This window comes from Periophthalmus magnuspinnatus, chromosome 17 (assembly GCF_009829125.3).
Source record: "Periophthalmus magnuspinnatus isolate fPerMag1 chromosome 17, fPerMag1.2.pri, whole genome shotgun sequence".
In the NCBI taxonomy this organism is placed as follows: Eukaryota; Metazoa; Chordata; class Actinopteri; order Gobiiformes; family Gobiidae; genus Periophthalmus; species Periophthalmus magnuspinnatus.
Genome location: NC_047142.1, coordinates 30069610 through 30087377, shown reverse-complemented (window position 1 = coordinate 30087377; position 17768 = coordinate 30069610). Strand labels below are relative to the sequence as shown.

Below are 17768 nucleotides of genomic sequence, written 5' to 3'. Positions count from 1 at the left end.
AGGACCAAACTAGAACTGAACCAAGACTAAAACAGGACTAAACTAGAACTGCACCACGAGAACCCAGACCTAAACCAGATCTAGACCAGGACTGCCGTGGTCCTTGATAGTATTAGAGGGTGGTGGTGGTGGTGCTGCTGCTGTGCTGGGTGAGGTTGATTGACAGACAGAGGCCTAATGGAAATCCCAGAGCCAGTGGAGCGTGAAATATTAGAAATGCAGACGCCATCTTGTTTTTGTCTGTGATGAATCAGACAGACCACACCTCCTGCTCTTGTCTCTGTGGAGATGTTTGTATTTGTCATGGAAACAGACAGACCACACCTCCTGCTCTTGTCTCTATGGAGATGTTTGTATTTGTCATGGAAACAGACAGACCACACCTCCTGCTCTCGTCTCTATGGAGATGTTATTGTTTTGAGTGGTATCAAATAAGAGACCCTTGATTTGTCCTATAATGGGGAAATTACACTGGTGCAAAGTAAAGAACACGAGCAGCAGGAGAATAAAACTATGCCATGATGCTAAATAATATTACAGATTCAAAGACATACTATGGAACTTTTTAGCCAAAAAATAGACTAAGCTTTGTTTTTTTGTTTTTTTTCAATTTGCACTTAAAAAAAGTTTCTTACTCTGAGTAGACTTGCATCTCCACAAATCTGACTCTTATTTGGTCTGGAGGTGAAATGTTCCTTATTATATTCCGCAGTATGGCATCTCAATTGCGAACGTCCCGAAGTATGGTTTTAACTTTTTGTTTCTGTGGAATCCTGCAGGTGATGGGCCATCTCCAGAAAGTTACATACATACTGTAACTTTAACTACAATATTAGAATACACATTGAATAAGTTAAGATGCAAAAAGGTGTAAATACTCCATGGAGACAAGCGGACAAGTAAGGTCTGTGGAGAGGCGACCCCGCTCATGTTTCTCAATGTTTTGTTTTTTTAAGCAATAAAAACACCATGTTGATGAAGAAGTTTAATGCCATGCTGTGGAACATTCCTGGCAAATCAATCAAATAAGATAGAAAATTAAAATATGGAGAATATTCCACATTAATGCCATACAGTGGGACATTTCAAGTACAATAATTTCTCCATTTATATTTTTGTATTCATAATCCATTTTCTATACCTTTACTTGATCATAGTCTATATTTACTTTTATTATTGAAAGTTGTATGTAGTACCATAACAACGGCGCGGCATCAGTGACAATACTGATAAAATGTCAGATTACAGGTAAGATCTGTGGAGAGGTGACACCACTCCTTGTAGCAATACGTCGTTCTCAATGTTTTTTGTTTTGTTTTCAGTAAAAGCACATTCAATTCAACACATTTAAGATAGATGCTTAATACCATACTGTGGAACATTCCAAACTCTACTATAGGCGAGCAAGAAGGTTACATAGTGCACCTTTAATTTTATATCTATCTAAAACTATACATTTTCCAATCTTGTGTCCTCATTTGGCCCGACTCTTGTCCCCATCGGCTTCTATCTCTTCCACAATAGCCCTCTCTCAGATGTCAAACAGACCCTTTCTTCTCCTCCTCTCCATCCTCCCTCCATCCCTCTCTCTCTCTCCCTCCACCGTAGTCCCGCGCTCTCTGGGACATCTCCTCCATGCCGGACCACAGAGGCAGGCACAGGCGCGCTCTTTGTCCCAGGACAGTGAACCTGATTGGGGTAGCGCAGTGCGAAGGCTGCCCCTAACCTTTGGATGTGCTGATGTAATGTGCAGGGCTTTTGTTGTCTGTCCCACGTTGTCATTTGACACAGAGAAGAACTGTGTCCGAGCCAAAGGACAAATCAGATCAGTTCAAGAGAGCTGGAGAGATAAAACTGGCTTGTGTACACTTTTATAGCCAGTTTTATTAAAGGGGCTGTACCAGATTTTTCATGGAATAAAGACACATTTGTTTAACCCCAGTACATATATATCGTAAATGCAGCTCTTGGGGTTTATGTGGGACCTCTGTGAACTGTCTGCGTCTGATTATAGAGCCACCAAGAGCTGCACTATTGATACTTTGCAGCTGATGTCATCAACATTCCTTGGGGGTGTGATGCTGCTCCCGACCCACCTCAAGTCCTTGAAAAAGTTGTTTACCAACACCTCACTAATTTTCTCCAAATGAACAACTCTTTGATGTTTTTCAGTCAGGTTTTAGACCCACCACAGCACTGAGACTGCTCTTATCAAGGTGACAAATGACATCCGCTTGAACACTGATGCAGTCTCATCTTGATCCTGTTAGATCTGAGTGCTGCCTTTGACACTGTGGATCATGGGATCCTCTTACAGAGACTAGAGGACTGGGAGGGCACTAAACTGGTTCAAGTTCTATCTAGAAAACAGGGAGTATTTTTTTTTAGATTGGAAATTGTGTTTCAGATAAAATGGCTCTGACCTTTGGGGTGCCCAAGGGGTCAATCCTGGGACCCCTGTTGTTCAGTCTCTACATGCTGCTGTTAGCCCAGTTAATACACAGTAACAATGTGTCCTACCACAACTCTGCAGATGACACTCAGATCTATGTCTCACTGCAGCAGGTGAATATGGACCAGTGGATTCACTCACTGCATTCAACAGATCAGTATGTGGATGCAAAACAACTTTCTCCAGATAAACTCAGACAAGATCGACTTTTTACCATCTAAAAGACATAGCATAAATCAAAGGTATACTGTCAAAACCAGACTTAGAGAGGATTATCCATGCATTTGTCTCCAGTAGGTTAGACTACTGTAACGGCCTGTTCACTGGCCTCTCTAAACGAGCCTTAAGACAGCTGCAGTACATCCAGAACACTGCTGGCACACAATAGTCCTGTGCTGGACTAAATTAGGATTGAAGCAGGATTAAAGTGGGAATGAAGCAGGATGAAACCATTACTGAAGCAAAACTAAACACGGGCTAAACCAGGTCTAAATCACATCTAAATCAGGGCTAAACCAAGGAAAAATCTGGCCTAAACCCAGGCTAAACCAGGGCTAAACCAGGACTAAACCAGGTCTAAACCAGGGCTGAACCAGGGCTGAACCAGGGCTGAACCAGGGCTGAACCAGGGCTGAACCAGGGCTGAACCAGGGCTAAACCAGAACCCCACCACTTCAGTTTGAGTTCTGTTTGTGGATTTTTAGATTGTTTTAGTGTTTGCTAACAATAAAACCAGTGCACGATGTGTTCACTAAAATAAGATACAGTGGGGGTTTAATTCTCAAGATGAATAACTTCCTCGTATTTTAGTCTCGTGCTTGAATAAAGAGAGAGATCTGCAGAAATAATATGAGTTTTACAGAGAAGTAGATTCCTTTTTTATAAGACTTATTTCCATATGACAAAGACGAAGCTGCTCATGTTGTAATTTCAGAAAGTCCCAAGCCATAAATGGATTTATTTTCACACTACAATCTAAACAGCACAACATGGGGCAACTCCAGGGGTTTATTCAGCACCAAAATATTACAGATATGTGGAAGTATTTGGCAATGTGTAGGCAATTTGCTTGTCTCCATGGCGATGTTATTACTGTCTTAAAAACGTGACAAACATTCCTCACTGACCTTATGCATTCAGAGCATCCTAATTATTCACCATGATGAGTTTATCAGTGCTTTTCACAACTTTCAGAGACCAGGCTGAAACTGGAATTTTGCTGTTACACTAACTAGCATTCAAATTGCAATTTTGATTTGATTATGATTAAACCTGCAGTCCTAATAGATATGTTTAATACCATACCAAACATTCCAGGTAAAACAATCACATCACCGTGGAAACAAGCTGGTAAACAACCAACCAACTCTCATCAGAAATGTTAAATGTGGATCCTTAAACATGAGGTATTATGCAAAATATACTATGTTATAACGATGTTCCCTCATCAGAAACATGTCTGACGAGGTGTGTTTGAGTAATTTAGTGATCTCCACGGGCCATGTTCAAACCCTCCTGACGGTTAGCAATAAGATTCTGTACAAAGCTCCGCCCACAAGCTTACATCACCCATGCTCCCACACAACAATCCTCCATAAATCCTCCATAAGCAAAAATTAAACTTATAAAACACGTTTGTATGTGATTTTGTGTAAAGGTAGTATTTTCAAAACAATAAAAGGAAACAGGATGATCTAAATGTTATGTGTTACAGCTAATACCCCATAGAAGTAAAATACCCCCTCTTTAATACCCCATAGAATTAAAATACCCCCTCTTTAATACCCCATAGAAGTAAAATACCCCCTCTTTAATACCCCATAAAAGTAAAATACCACTTTTTAATACCCCATAGAAGTAAAATACCCCCTCTTTATTGACTTTCCCCTCCCTCTGTCTCTTGTTGCGTTGTAAAGTAGTATTTGGTCGCCTGCCACACTTTGCACCTGCCTCTGCCCCTGTCGGCTGCTCCTTTGGGCCCTGGGCAGAATCAAGTGTAATTGTTAAAGATGTGTAGTTTTGGCCCTGCTCGCCGCGATCGCAGAGCCGGCTTGTACCTGGCAGATGGTGCGTGTTACTTTCCTGATCCTCCTTTAGAGAGTTTGAGCTGAAGAGGAACAGAAGGATTTGTAGCGAGAGCAGAGGATCCAAGGAGGTCCTGAAGGAGCTGATAATCTGACACTAAATACACTAAACTGGAGACGAAGGAGTGCGGAGGAAACAGAGGGTGGGAGAGAGGGAGGAGAGACTAGAAAAGAGAGAGGAGAGAAGGAGTGAAGAGGGGGAGAGGAGGAATGAAGAGAAAAGTGAAAAGGGAGAAAAGAGGAGTAAAAAGAAGGACTGAGGAGTGAAGAGAGATTAATGAAGAGAGGGAGAAGAGGACAGAAAAGAGGAAGGAGAAGTGGACAGAGAGGAGGAGTGAAGAGGTGGTAATTCTCTGGGTCAGCAGATTTGAATACACAGACATTATACATGATACTCATAGAATATTAAATACTGACCTTTTTTTGTTGTATCTGAACAAAATTTGTCTTGCCCCAGTACACGGATAGCAGCTCTTGAGCTAAAAATAAATCTGCTGTACTGTCTACATCTGATTTAAAGTGTGAGAATCAGGAAGTGAATGGTTAGCATGGTTAGAATAAGAAATGGTACTTTCTCTGGAGGAGGAGTCACGTAGTATGTGTCCTGGTTCTATGGGGCTGTGTTAAAGATATTGTGCATCGAACAAAGATAGACATTACTGAAGTAAAGCAAAAGACACAACCACTGATGAGGCTCTGCTACAGCGAACACGGCAGGAAATCCAGTCCCGTCCTTCTGTGACTCATGGAGCCCATATAGAGGTGTGTTAAATCAGCTCAAACACTTTGGAAACCATTGAGTAAAATGGAACAAATCTGATTAAATTTATCTTATCAACTGCCTTTAGAATACATTTTTTAAATTGTAAAGAGGCTTTATGGACACCCTGTACATCTGCACTGAGATGATGCACATTTATCTCAAATACATGGGGAAAAAATGGTGTACAGGTCCTTTAACTTTCATTGAGTTGTGCATGAAGTAGCAGCAGCTCTCCTCCAGTCAAATACTAAACTGTCCCAACTCCACAGATTGTTACAAATGACCACTTGACTCCTCAATCACATTTCTTTGTTTCAGTCCTTTTGGAAACTTCACAATTATCCCACAACAAGCTCCTCCAGCAGCTCCACCACGTACCACTTTTTCATTTTCTTCTCAAATCTCAGCATTGTTCCTGTCACTGCGGTGTCTGGTTCTGTTTGTGGAGCAGTGGTTTGATTGGGAGCGTTTGGTTTTTTTTCCTTTTATACTCGCCGTGATCAGAGAGCTCTTTGTCTCTGCTCCAAACATCTCCAGTCTCTGGTACTCGTCACCTGCACAGACGGAAGAACGTGTTATCCCTTTGACTCGTCGCTCAGGCTGATCACAAAACACCGCCGCTTTAATATTTAATTGAACAGAACGTGTCAAAAACAGCTCACCCGCAGGTGTTGATAATGTGCAAATCACTTCTGGAATGAACCGTAAAACGCGTGGAAATGGGAATTATGCATTTTAAAACTAAATGTTCTTCTGTCTTTGTCACTGTTAATAATGCAGTACTAGGTTTTTATGTCAGATATGGTTGTCAAAGTATTGAAAACCAGATACTAAAACTAGATACTCATTTGAGCAGGTGAGATACTGAAAAAGTCACATTCTCAGGACAAAAATGAGCCTTTCCTGAATATGTTTAGAATGATCCTGAGCTGTATGCTTCACAAGTATAAGACACATAGACCACTATGAACCTACTTGGACACTGAGGGATTTCCATAGAACAGGGGTGTCAAACTCAAATTCACAGAGGGCCAAAATTAAAAACTGTGACTAAGTCGAGGGCCAAACTAAATATTTATTGAACATTTTCAACAGCATCTGCATGTTTTTCAGAAGGGTGGATTAAATTTGAGTGAGGCGACAGGTAGCAGATGATAATGAGAGTCAAGAGAAGTGGTGGGGGCCGGCGCCAACACATTTGCAAAGCATTCTGGGATTCGTAGAATTAGAGGTGTGCTATACTGGCGTGGCGGCCGGCGGGACAGTTCTAATACATATTTGATATGATCTCTCAGGCCAAATATAATTATATCGAGGGCCAAATTTGACATGTTTGCCATAGACTGTATATATAAATGGACATAGCTAACCTGCTAACCTCCGCATTCCAAATAGATAGTAATCATGTCTACGTGATGCATTGCCTCCAATTCACTTTCTATTGAAAAACTCTGTCTCTCTCTGTAACTGCTGCTGTCAGGCTCATCATTTTGGTTGCCCCAGCTACCATTAGCAACAGGTTTGACAGCTCTAAGCACCCACTCCATGGTGAACCAGTGGTGCAGGTGGGAATCTGTATTGAGTATTGAGTCTATTCCTTAGTATTGAAATAGAGTTTAAATTTTAGTATCGTGACAACACTAATATCAGACAATAACATTAGGTGAAGTGTCTTGCTCAAGGACACATAGGAATTGGCTTAATTCAGTTGGTATTTGATATTTTTATAGTTTTAGATTTAATATCTTTGAATCTATTATTTGTCTTTTTTAATTAAAGTCAACTTGTATTTTATGTCTGGTTGTCTGTCTGCCATCTGCTTGTCTCCATGGAGATGATAATAATAATTACTTTGTCTTATTTTATCTTATCTTATTTATCTTTATTTGAGGTGTTTTTGTTGCTAAATTAAAATCCCTTCACAACATGCATACTTACTATGAACTGCACACAGAACTGCTCTGTAACTTGACCAGATGAGTTAGTTAATCGTTGAATTTGACCTGGTGGAAGTGAAGAGGAGGAGCGACTGAAGAGGCTGATGTGAAGATGTGTAGCTGGAGTGTATTTGTAGAAAAAACTTGACAGGTGATTGGTTGAGAAACGGGACATACAGTTGGATGTTACAGCTTCATTTCCCCATGGTACATTTATATTTTTATAGAGTCATATCAGTCTGGTCCACATTTCCAGCCGTCCAGTCTTTCTTTATTTCAGCGACACTTGGGAAACGAAGGAGCTCATTGGTCACTCTTCATTTTGAATAAAAAGGCATTTCTCTCCTCTCAGATTAACACAGTTTAGTGCTTCGCTCATTGATTCTGCAGAAAACTATGATGTTTTCAGTGCCATGGGGTATTTTTTCTTAGCATATTTCCTCCTAAGAAGCCATATTTGTTTTGATGTGGACGGACCATGTTTGTCTCTGATCGGCACCTGTCAATCACATCCATCTGAACTCAGGGAGATTCAGCGGTGACCAGACTCACATCTTCATATTAAGTATCGGAGAAGTGTGTATTCTAGATCCCAGGTAATTATACTGATGTGATTCCTAAGAGACATGTATCTTCACACTTTACATACTTGCTAAACATACACAAATATAGACTTAATATATTGCATTGAAGGTTGTATCAGTTGGTGTCTGGGTCCCCAGGGGCCTCTGAAATATGTATACCATTTACACGACCGCAGTACAAGCCTTGCGCTCTCCATGTTTATGATGGTGAGAGAGCAGTCCATTAATGTGTGCATGTTTCAGAACCACGGTGCCGACGGGCAAAAAAGTGCATATTTATGACCTGTGAAGAAAGAGGGGAGATGGAGCGAGTGACAGAAGAAAAGCGATATCAAAGTATGGCCATTTCAAGTACGTACATTTCCTTTACCAGTCAGCGTCTGTTTTCCATGTGTAACTGCTTGTGATTGGCACATAGGGTTTTGAGTGTGCGGTGTTTAAATGTGTACAGTATGTTCTAAGGATTCTCTCATTTTGTCTTAATCTGTTGGGATTATACTTGGTCTAAATATAAACAATAATTTTATACCAATTAAGAAGCAGTTTGTGAAGAAAAGTTGAAAGAATATGTTGAAAATTACACAAAGTGGACAGATCTATTGTGGAGCATCAAAGACATCACACTGAGAGAATCTTATACAAAAGTTTGGCACAATTTAGCATTTTCAAAACAATAAAAGGAAACATGGTGATGTTATGTGTTCGCAGTTAATACCCCATAGAAGTAAAATACTCCATCTTTAATACCCCATAGAACTAAAATACCCCTCTTTAATACCCCATAGAAGTCAAATACCCCTCTTTAATACCCCATAGAACTAAAATACCCCTCTTTAATACCCCATAGAAGTAAAATACCCCCTCTTTAACACCCCATAGAAGTAAAATACCCCCTCTTTAACACCCCATAGAAGTAAAATACCCCTCTTTAATACCCCGTAGAAGTAAAATACCCCTCTTTAATACCCCATAGAAGTAAAATACCCCTCTTTAATACCCCATAGAAGTAAAATACCCCTCTTTAATACCCCATAGAAGTAAAATACCCCTCTTTAATACCCCATAGAAGTAAAATACCCCTCTTTAATACCCCATAGAAGTAAAATACCCCCTTTTTAACACCCCATAGAAGTAAAATACCCCTCTTTAATACCCCGTAGAAGTAAAATACCCCTCTTTAATACCCCATAGAAGTAAAATACCCCTCTTTAATACCCCATAGAAGTAAAATACCCTCTCTTATTCACAGTTGTTGGAGGAACATATTGCCTCAAGATTAATATGTTGAGATTGTGGAGTCAGTCCCCACAGATGATGATCATTTGTGGATTCTGTGTTTGGCTTCCTCTAGTTTCATCTCACTGAAGAAGAGTCAAATGTAAAGAACAGTTTTATCCATGGGTTTCAGAATGATGGAAATCAAGCATTGTTGCCATAGCAATTAGCAAATGATCAAAACTACATTTTCAAGCTAGAGGTTCTTTTGAATCAACAATTATGATTCTTTCCTTCCTCTCTCGCCTTCTGTCTCTCCCTCTGTCTCTTTCTGACTCTCTCTCTCTCTCTCTCTCTTTGTCTCTATCCTTCTTTCTCTCAATTCCTCCTCTCTCCCCTTTTCTCTCTGCCACCTCCTTTCTCTGTCTCGCTCTCTCCCTCCTTGTCTATCTCTATCTAGCTGTCCCCTCTCTCCCTCTTTACCCTTCTCTCTGTCTGTCTCCCCTCTTTCACTCTCTCCTCTCTTCCTCCCCCTCTCTGTCTTGCTCTCTCCCTCCTTGTTTCTCTCTTTCTGTGTAGCTGTCTCCTCTCCCCTCTTTGCCCCTTACTCTTCTCTTCGCTCTCTCTCCCCCTCTCTTTCTCCCCCACTCTCTCTCCTCTCTCCCCCTTCTCTGTCCTCTCTCTCCCCATCTCTCTCTTTCTCTGTCCTCTCTTTCTCCCTCACTCTGTCTGCCCCCCTCTCTCTCTCTTCCTCCCTCTCTCTGTCTCTGTGTTTTATTTCTCTGTCTCCCCCTCTCTCCCTCTCTTTGTCTCTGTGTATTATCTCTCTGTCTCCTCCTCTCTCCCCCTCTCTCTCTCTGTCTGTCTGTTTCTCTCTCTTTTCTCTCTCTCTCTGTCCCCCCGTCTCTGTGTTTTCATCTCTCCGTCTCTCCTGTTGTCCTCAGCTCCACTCTTCTTCTATTTAAAGTGCTGTCTCTCACTCCCAGTCTGTCTGCTTTACTGGAGAAAAAAAACCAGAAGTGGGCGGGTCCTGCTGTCAATGTGCGCTTTGTTTGGGCCGTGTGCAAACGAAGAGCAAAGGAGGAGAGAGGAGAGGGGGGAGAGAGGGAGAGAAAGATGCATTCAGACACTCCACTGACCTATTGTCTTTGGATGGGATGTTGAAGAAGAGAGAGGGAGGAGAGAGAGGCCCTTGTTTGAGCTAATGGCCTGATAAAAGGGCAGAGGGCATCCCAGCACAGACTGTTGTTGTGCCCTTGAGCAGGACCACCCTCACAGTCACTTAGTTCATGGTCTAAGTTCTTTTGACTCAAGAAATATAATGACCACATTTCCAGATTGTACATACAGTGAATTTTAATGAATACCTTGCAGTGACATCACGCTGGGGGTGTTCTGTTTGCATGTCTATGGTGGTATGTTCAGCAGTATCCATGGTGACACAATGCACACATTAGCAAACACGTGTTAAGATCTTGAAAAAACAACAAACTGGATTGAAACAGCACATTATCAGGAGCCTGTGATCAATCCGAGCGTTCATGGTCCTGTTTAGGAGTTTGATTTTCAACTAAAATGTGAGAGCAACTGAAAAACTGTTGGCTAATGCTAGCTAGCTTGTGACTGTGATGTTATTTGTGACCTGTTTAACAGCACAAATCAGCTCACCTGTTGTAGTTCCAGCTCAGCCAGGTAGGTCTTTATGGTGAGATTGTGTTGAACTTTAACCTGAGCCTTATTTTTCAAAGAGTTTCAGACAGAGCAGTGCCTACAGTTAGCGTCACACACCCATGGAATGTGATAATTATTTCCAGCAGGGTTGAACCTTGTTGTCTATTTTCAGATCATAATATTTTTTCTCACTTCCAAATCCTGGTCCTAAAAACATGAGCGATGTTTAAAGCCCAGTGCTTTGTTAGCGTCTAGTGTCTGATGCCCCTGATGTGAGAGAAGGTGCTGGTGTCTCACTCTCCTCTTTAACTGAATGTGGTGTAAACGTGAGCACAAGAAGCACAAGCTCTGATTAGCTCACGAGGACAATTCTGTGTGTCTTTAAGTGACAAAGAGGAGAGCTTCAGACTCATGCACTTAAAGCAAATGAACAAAGAGAGATGGAAGAAAGAGCATAGTGTTCTGTACGAGCCGTGTTAGCAAGAGCTCACACAGGTCTACGGCTCACGCGGGTCTACGGCTCACGCGGGTCTACAGCTCACGCGGGTCTACGGCTCACATGGGTCTACGGGAGCAATTGCAGCAATGAACTACTGTTTATTCATGTTTATGTTTTTTTTTTAAAGTGAGTACAGCCTCTTTAAAGGCCCTGTACTTGATTTTTACTGCCTTAAAAACATGAAAAACAGAACTAGTCCATTCAAACAGTTTGCTGTGGTGCAGTTATTCCTCGCTTATTCACTGCGATGAGTTTATAAGTGCTTTTCACAACTTTCAGAGACCAGAGCGGAGTTTTGCTGTCTCGTTAAAGCTAGCAGCAACTAGAATGTTAACACAAATACTCTAAAGTCCAAAAGGATGTGGGCCTTTTGGACTTTAGACACAGGCCCACATCCATTTAGACTTTAGAGTCCAAAAGGATGTGACCTGTGTGTTGTTCCTGTACTTGTGAGAGAGTCATCTGCTGCTTGGAGGTTCTACTTTCAGTCAAACGCCTCCAACCTTAAGGGAAATTAATGAACCATTTTACAACATTACACTGCAGTTCAAAGTAAAATTACACCTGAAGTGTGATGTGACCCGAGAACAAGGCTAATCAACACTTAGTATGGAGTTATAGTACGAAAGCTTCTTTAATTCACATGTGACTGTGATCAGGGAAAAAAGAGACATCTAAAAAAACACTATGGAATATTGTACTTTTTGTAATTGTTCTACATTTGACCCATCCTTCAGTCTCATTGGGTTAAACCTGCCAGGATGAGGGACCCTTAGGAGTACCCAGCTGGAGGATTAAAGGCGCTGTACCTGATTTTGTAGTCTTAAAAACATGAAAAACCTTTTAAATGGTTTGCAGTGGTCCAAAATTATTCCTCACTTAGGTTATGCATTTAGAGCATCCTAATTAATCAACATGATGAGTTTAAAACTTCCCTAGATCAGCACAGTGTTTGGGCAACACGGTAAACCATGGTCTAGCAAGAACCAGCATGCTAAAATGTACTTCCTGGTTATCAGACAATAAAACGTTTTACAGTTTGACGCAGACAGAACACAGTATTTTGACCTCAAGAGCTGCATAAACAAATTATCTGTACTGGGGCACGACTAATACTTGGGGAAAGAAAAGCGATACAGAGTCTTTAAAGGTGTTGTACCTGATTTTTATGGCATTTTGCTGTTACCATTGTTACCACTCTTACTTCCTGCTTCGTGGATGATAAAAACGCTTTATGATTATTGGCAGACAGCACACAGCGGTCTCATTTTGACCCTGAGAGCTGCTTTAACTATCTAGGGACATACTGGAGGGAGTATTTTTCTTGGGAGTTGGAGGAAGTGTCTGGGGAGTGGGAGGTCCTTGTGCACACTCCTGCCAGTGACCCATTCTTGTATGAGCAGATGAAATGTATAAATGTTGAAATAATGATCTCCTTTTCTCTCCTGCAGTGACTCTCTGAGCTGAGGCCGGGTCAGGACAGTCCAAGGGTGTGTCTCTCAGCACAGAGCTCTCTCTGTCTGACACTGCAGACATCTCTCTCTTCTCTCTCTCTACCTCTTACCCCTCTTCCTTTCCTTTTTTTAATCTCATCTCTACCCCACGTGCCTCTCCTCTTTCTCTTATCTCACTTTCACTCCTCCCTCTCTCTCTGTCTCGCTTACCCCCCTTCTCTCATCATCTCTACTCCACTTCTCTCTCCCCTTCCCGGTTTCTTTCTACTCTCTCCTCCCTCTGTTTCCTCTGCCTCATTCCTCTCCTCTCACCTCTTGCTCTCCTCCCTCTCCCTCTACTTCTCCTCTCTCTCACCTCCCCATTTCTAACCACTCTCTCTTCTCTCTTATCCCTTTGCTCCTCCCCTTTTCTCTCCTCTTCCTTCCCCTGTCTCTGCTCTTTCTCTCCACCCACTCCCCCTTTTCTCTTTCTCTCTCTTCTCTCTCCCCCCATCTTCCTGTCCCTCTTTCCCTCCAACTCCTCTTTCCTCTCTCCCTCTCTCTCTAACCGCCCTATGTGCTCCCTATCTCTCTGTCTCTTTCTCACCATCTTTCTCTCTCTAACTCCTCACTCTTCTCTCCATCTCTCCCTCTTTCTCTCGGTACACCGCCCATTGTCTTCAAATGCCTCTCTCTCCTCTTTCCCTCTCTCTAAACCTCCTCTCTCCTCCGTATCTCTCCGTCTCTTCCTCTTTCTTTACTCCGCCTCTTGTCTCCAGTCCACTCTGCATATCCCTCTCTTTCTAACTTTACTCTCTCCATCCGTCTCTCCCTCCCTCTCTCTCTAACCCTCCTCTCTCCTCCCCATCCCTCTGTCTCTCCCTCTCTCTCTGCACTCCGCCCCTTGTCTCCAGTCCACTCTGCAGCTCCCTCTCTCTCTCTCTAACCCTCCTCTCTCCTCCCCATCCCTCCGTCTCTCCCTCTCTCTCTGCACTCCGCCCCTTGTCTCCAGTGCACTCTGCAGATCCCTGAACTTGTGGTCAGTTTGGGCAGTTGACAGAAGACCTCCACCATGCTGACCATCGCCGTGCTAGCTTCAGTGCTAATCCTGGGAACAGGTAAAACTCTGCTCCATCTACAGTTAGATCTAAAGTACAAACTCAAGTACAAACAGTGACAGAAATAGTACTCGGGCCAAAGTACTGGGCTGTGTTGACTAGAGTAGAGTTACCCAAATGCTGGAAACTCATTATACATATGCCAAACTGCTAGAATTCAAAAAGATCTTTATTTATATGTTAATTTCCAGTTTCGTTCCTTTTTTGTCGTTTTTTTCTTAAGCTGTATTTGACCTGGGAGCCTACTCATCTCTACAAACACACATTACTTCATTAGATTTAAGATTTTACAAAAAAAAAATATCTGGCCTCATCTTTTCTAGTTTTGTCATTTTGATGAAGGGTGTTATTTTAGTTACCTAGCAACCATAGCATTAACGAGGGCCAAAACGTGTCTAAATTACAGTAAAATAATTTTGATTGTGAGTGAATTAGGACTTCTTTTGTTGAATCAGTGTTGAAAGTGTCAGAAAAATGTCTTAGTTGTGCCACAGGTGATAATATAGAGAGAGTCGCTGTCCTTTCAAACTTTTTCTTTTGTACTTTTCTTCACAAACTGCCTCGAACAGGTTCTATTCACCAAACCATTTCAGGATAGAAAGTGTATGAATGTGTCAAATGTCTTTAAGTCACGTGCACCCTGGGAAAACTCTTCTGGACTTTGGACTTGTCTTGAACTAAACTATAAAATTCACCTTCTTGATTTTTTATTTTTTTTGCTCCTTATTTCACATCAGAATACTTTTTTATTTAATTTAAAATGTGGCTATTATTTGAAGACCAAAAACAAATACTAGCATTATATTTAATACATTTGAACTTATTTAAGACTGACATTTTTGCCGTCCTTTAAAGGTCCTATATTATACGGAATTGACTCTTCTAATGCTGTTACCGCCACAAAAACAGACCTGGAGTTGTGTTTTGTTTCCTTCACACATGTTGGGTAGCTCTTTATTATTAGTCTGTCTATGTCCTCAAAGCTCAAAATGCTCTGTTCCACCTTGTGATGTCATGAAGTGGTAGTTTTTAAGGTAGCAGCTCCTTTTATCGTTAGTTCAGTAGCGATCGGCAATTCCAGGGCTGAACTGATCCAAATGATTCTAGTGAAGGTGTGTGGAGTTTAAAAACACAGTGGAGCACTTCCTGTATTACCACATGATGACATCACAAGATGGAACAGAGTGTTTTCTGTTTGAGAGAACTCAGCCTAAATATGCAGTGTTTGTGTGTTAAACATGTGTGAATGAAACAAAACACAACTCCAGGTCTGTTTGTGATGAGGAAACTACATTAGAACAGAGATCACAAAACAGTGTAATATGGGCCCTTTAAACTGTTTTCTCTTGTGTTTTTTTTCATATTTCCTCTTTTATGATGCACTTGTAACAGTATGTATGCACCCCACCTGTCTCCATAAAGATGCTATTTCTTTGTCTGGAATGTTCCGCAGTATAGTATTAATCTTATCTTATTATTCAATTATTCAATTATAGTCGTTTTCGATGGAGATAAATAAATTTAATACCATAGTGTGGAACAACAGAATAACAGTCACCATGAGAACATAGGTGTCCCCCGACCAAAAAGTTCCACTTTGCACCTTTAAGTGGGATATGATTTGTCTTTCTTCACTGGTCAGAATATTCTCTTGACAGCTGTTTGACATTATATCGATACTTTGCAGCTGACATCATTGACATTCTCTGAGAGTGTGATGCTAACTGTAGGCACTGCTCAGTCTTAAGCTCTGTTAGACTTGAATCTGATCTGTGTTTTAACACAATCTGACATAAAGAACTGACTGACACAGGTGGGCTGATCTGTGCTGTTAAATGACATTATAGTCACAAGATACTCGTTTGAAAACTCCTGAAGATGTGCTCTTTAAATCCATTTTGTATTTTTTTGAGTTTTCAGACAATCTTAAAATGTTTTGGCTGTGTTTTCTAATCTTTGTATTGTTTTCACCGTGGTAACTGATGAATTCTGCCATAGACATCCATGTAGAACACCACCAGTGTGGTGTCACTATAAAGCATCAATAGTGGCTTATTCACAGTTTTGGTACTTTTTTGCTTTGTGAGTTGAAACATGGAGACCAAAAACAATATTATTGCTATTATTATAAGTTTAGTCATAAATCAGTATTTTCTTCTATGGGTGTGAGATGGGCTCATGTTTTCAGATTAGGGTGGAGGTGTTTTAAAGTAGTCTAGAACACTGCACAAAATTGTTACCAGTTTTGGTTAAAATGACCTGAAATAAATTTGAGAGGTTTTGACGAGGTTAGATTTTGTAACATTTCTGACTGGTCCTGAGAAAATTACGCTTCAAACAAGAAAATTTGCCAATGACTTAAAGAGGGGGTATTTTATTACTATGCTGTCAAGCAAACCTGTTGCTAATGCTAATGTTTTTCAATAGAAAGTGAATTGGAGCCGGAAGCGAGCCCACGCTCACTTCCTATTTGGAATGTGGCTAGTGTGTTAGCTATGTCCATTCATATATATGTCAGGACGCGATAGTTTTCTAGTTAACAGCTACATTTTACATTTTGTTCAGTAGAGATTTGCAATTCCATGACTAAAATTATACACATTATTTTAGTGTATGGAGTTTAAAAACACAGTGGAGCACTTCCTGTATATGATGTTTTTCCTTGAGTCATGCAGAAAAGAGGGAGCCACTGTCTGTGTGAATGGTCATGTATGTTAGCACTTCCACTTCCTGTAATGACATCACAAGGTGAAACAGAGTGTTTTCTGTTTGAGTGAAGAACTCAGCCTAAATACGCAGGGTTTGTGTGTTAAACATCAAACAACTCCAGGTGTGTTTGTGATGAGGAAACATTAGAACATAGATCAGAGAGTAGTGTAATATGAACCCTTTAAATGCTATACTGTGGAACATTTAAGGCAAAGCAATAACATTTCCATGGAGACAATAGAGACACACGAGAGCGATGCCACCGACCAGAAAAGTCCCACACCTTTAAGTGTAGACACCACAAATACAATAGTGTCATTAAAGAGCACAACAACTGAATGTCTCATGAAGATTTGAGATGCTCAGTGAAACAATGGTCCATTCAGGACACAATGGGTCTGTTGTACTGTTAAGATTTTTGGGGCTGAAATTAATTCTGAATTGATAATTGTTGATTCAAAAAAACAGAATTGAATCGTCTTATTTCACTGCAAACAGACCCTCGATTTCTGAAAATTCACTGATAAACAAATTGCTCATTTTGCAAAGTTTAGTATGGATCTTATGAAGGGAAGTGTGCATGTTCTCTCTGTGTCACTGTGGCAGACTGGATATCCTGTTCCCTCCCTCTCACCAGGCGGTTGTGGGTTTGACTCCTGATCTCTGAGTGGAGTGTGCATGTCTTGCCTAAAAGCACAAATACACTGTGCTGTGTGTTTGTAGTGTGGTTACATAACTGCTGTGAGTGTTTGGTCTTTGGTCCCAGGTAAATCCAATGGGACGTGTTTTGTTGTTCGTGAACATGTGATCAGGGGTCAGGGGTCAGTGCTCTGTGTGTTTTTGCTGTTTAAACTCATACATTTTTCTCTGTGTTTACCCCACTGCACGTCCTCCTTTCTCTCTCCCTCCCTCCATCCATCCGTTCCTCTCCCTATCTTTTTTCTCTCTCTCTCTCGCTCTGCTGTTTTTTCACACTCCCTTCCTCTCTCTCCCTCCTCCTTCTCTCCCTCTCCTCCCTCCATGCCTTCCTGCCTCCTTCTCTTCCTCGCTCTCTTTTCTCCCTCTCCTCCCTCTCTCTCTTTCCCTCTCCTCTCTCTCTCTCTCCTCTCTCTTTTCCTCTTCGTCTCTCCCTCCTTTTCCCTCTCACCCTCCTTCTCTTCCCCTTGCCCTCCCTCTTCCTCTCTCCCTTCCTCTTCCTCTCTCCCTCCTCCCCCCTTTCTCTCTCTGTCCTTCTCTTCTCCTCCCTGCTTCTTCATCTCTCCCTCCTGTTCATCTCTCCCTCTTCGTCTCTCCCTCCTGTTCC

The 17768-nt window shown here is 41.5% G+C and overlaps 1 protein-coding gene across 4 annotated transcripts in view; it reads left to right on the top strand.

The window, feature by feature from the left end:
- Window positions 1-13613: 13613 nt before the first annotated feature.
- Window positions 13614-17768, top strand: part of mpz (myelin protein zero) — a 42998-nt gene continuing 38843 nt past the window's right edge. For all 4 annotated transcript variants that reach the window (XM_055228477.1, XM_055228475.1, XM_033981986.2 and 1 more), the window contains exon 1: window positions 13614-13756. In XM_055228477.1, the coding sequence (XP_055084452.1) occupies window positions 13711-13756 (46 nt within the window). In that variant the 5' untranslated portion in view covers window positions 13614-13710. The remainder of the gene's footprint in view (window positions 13757-17768) is intronic.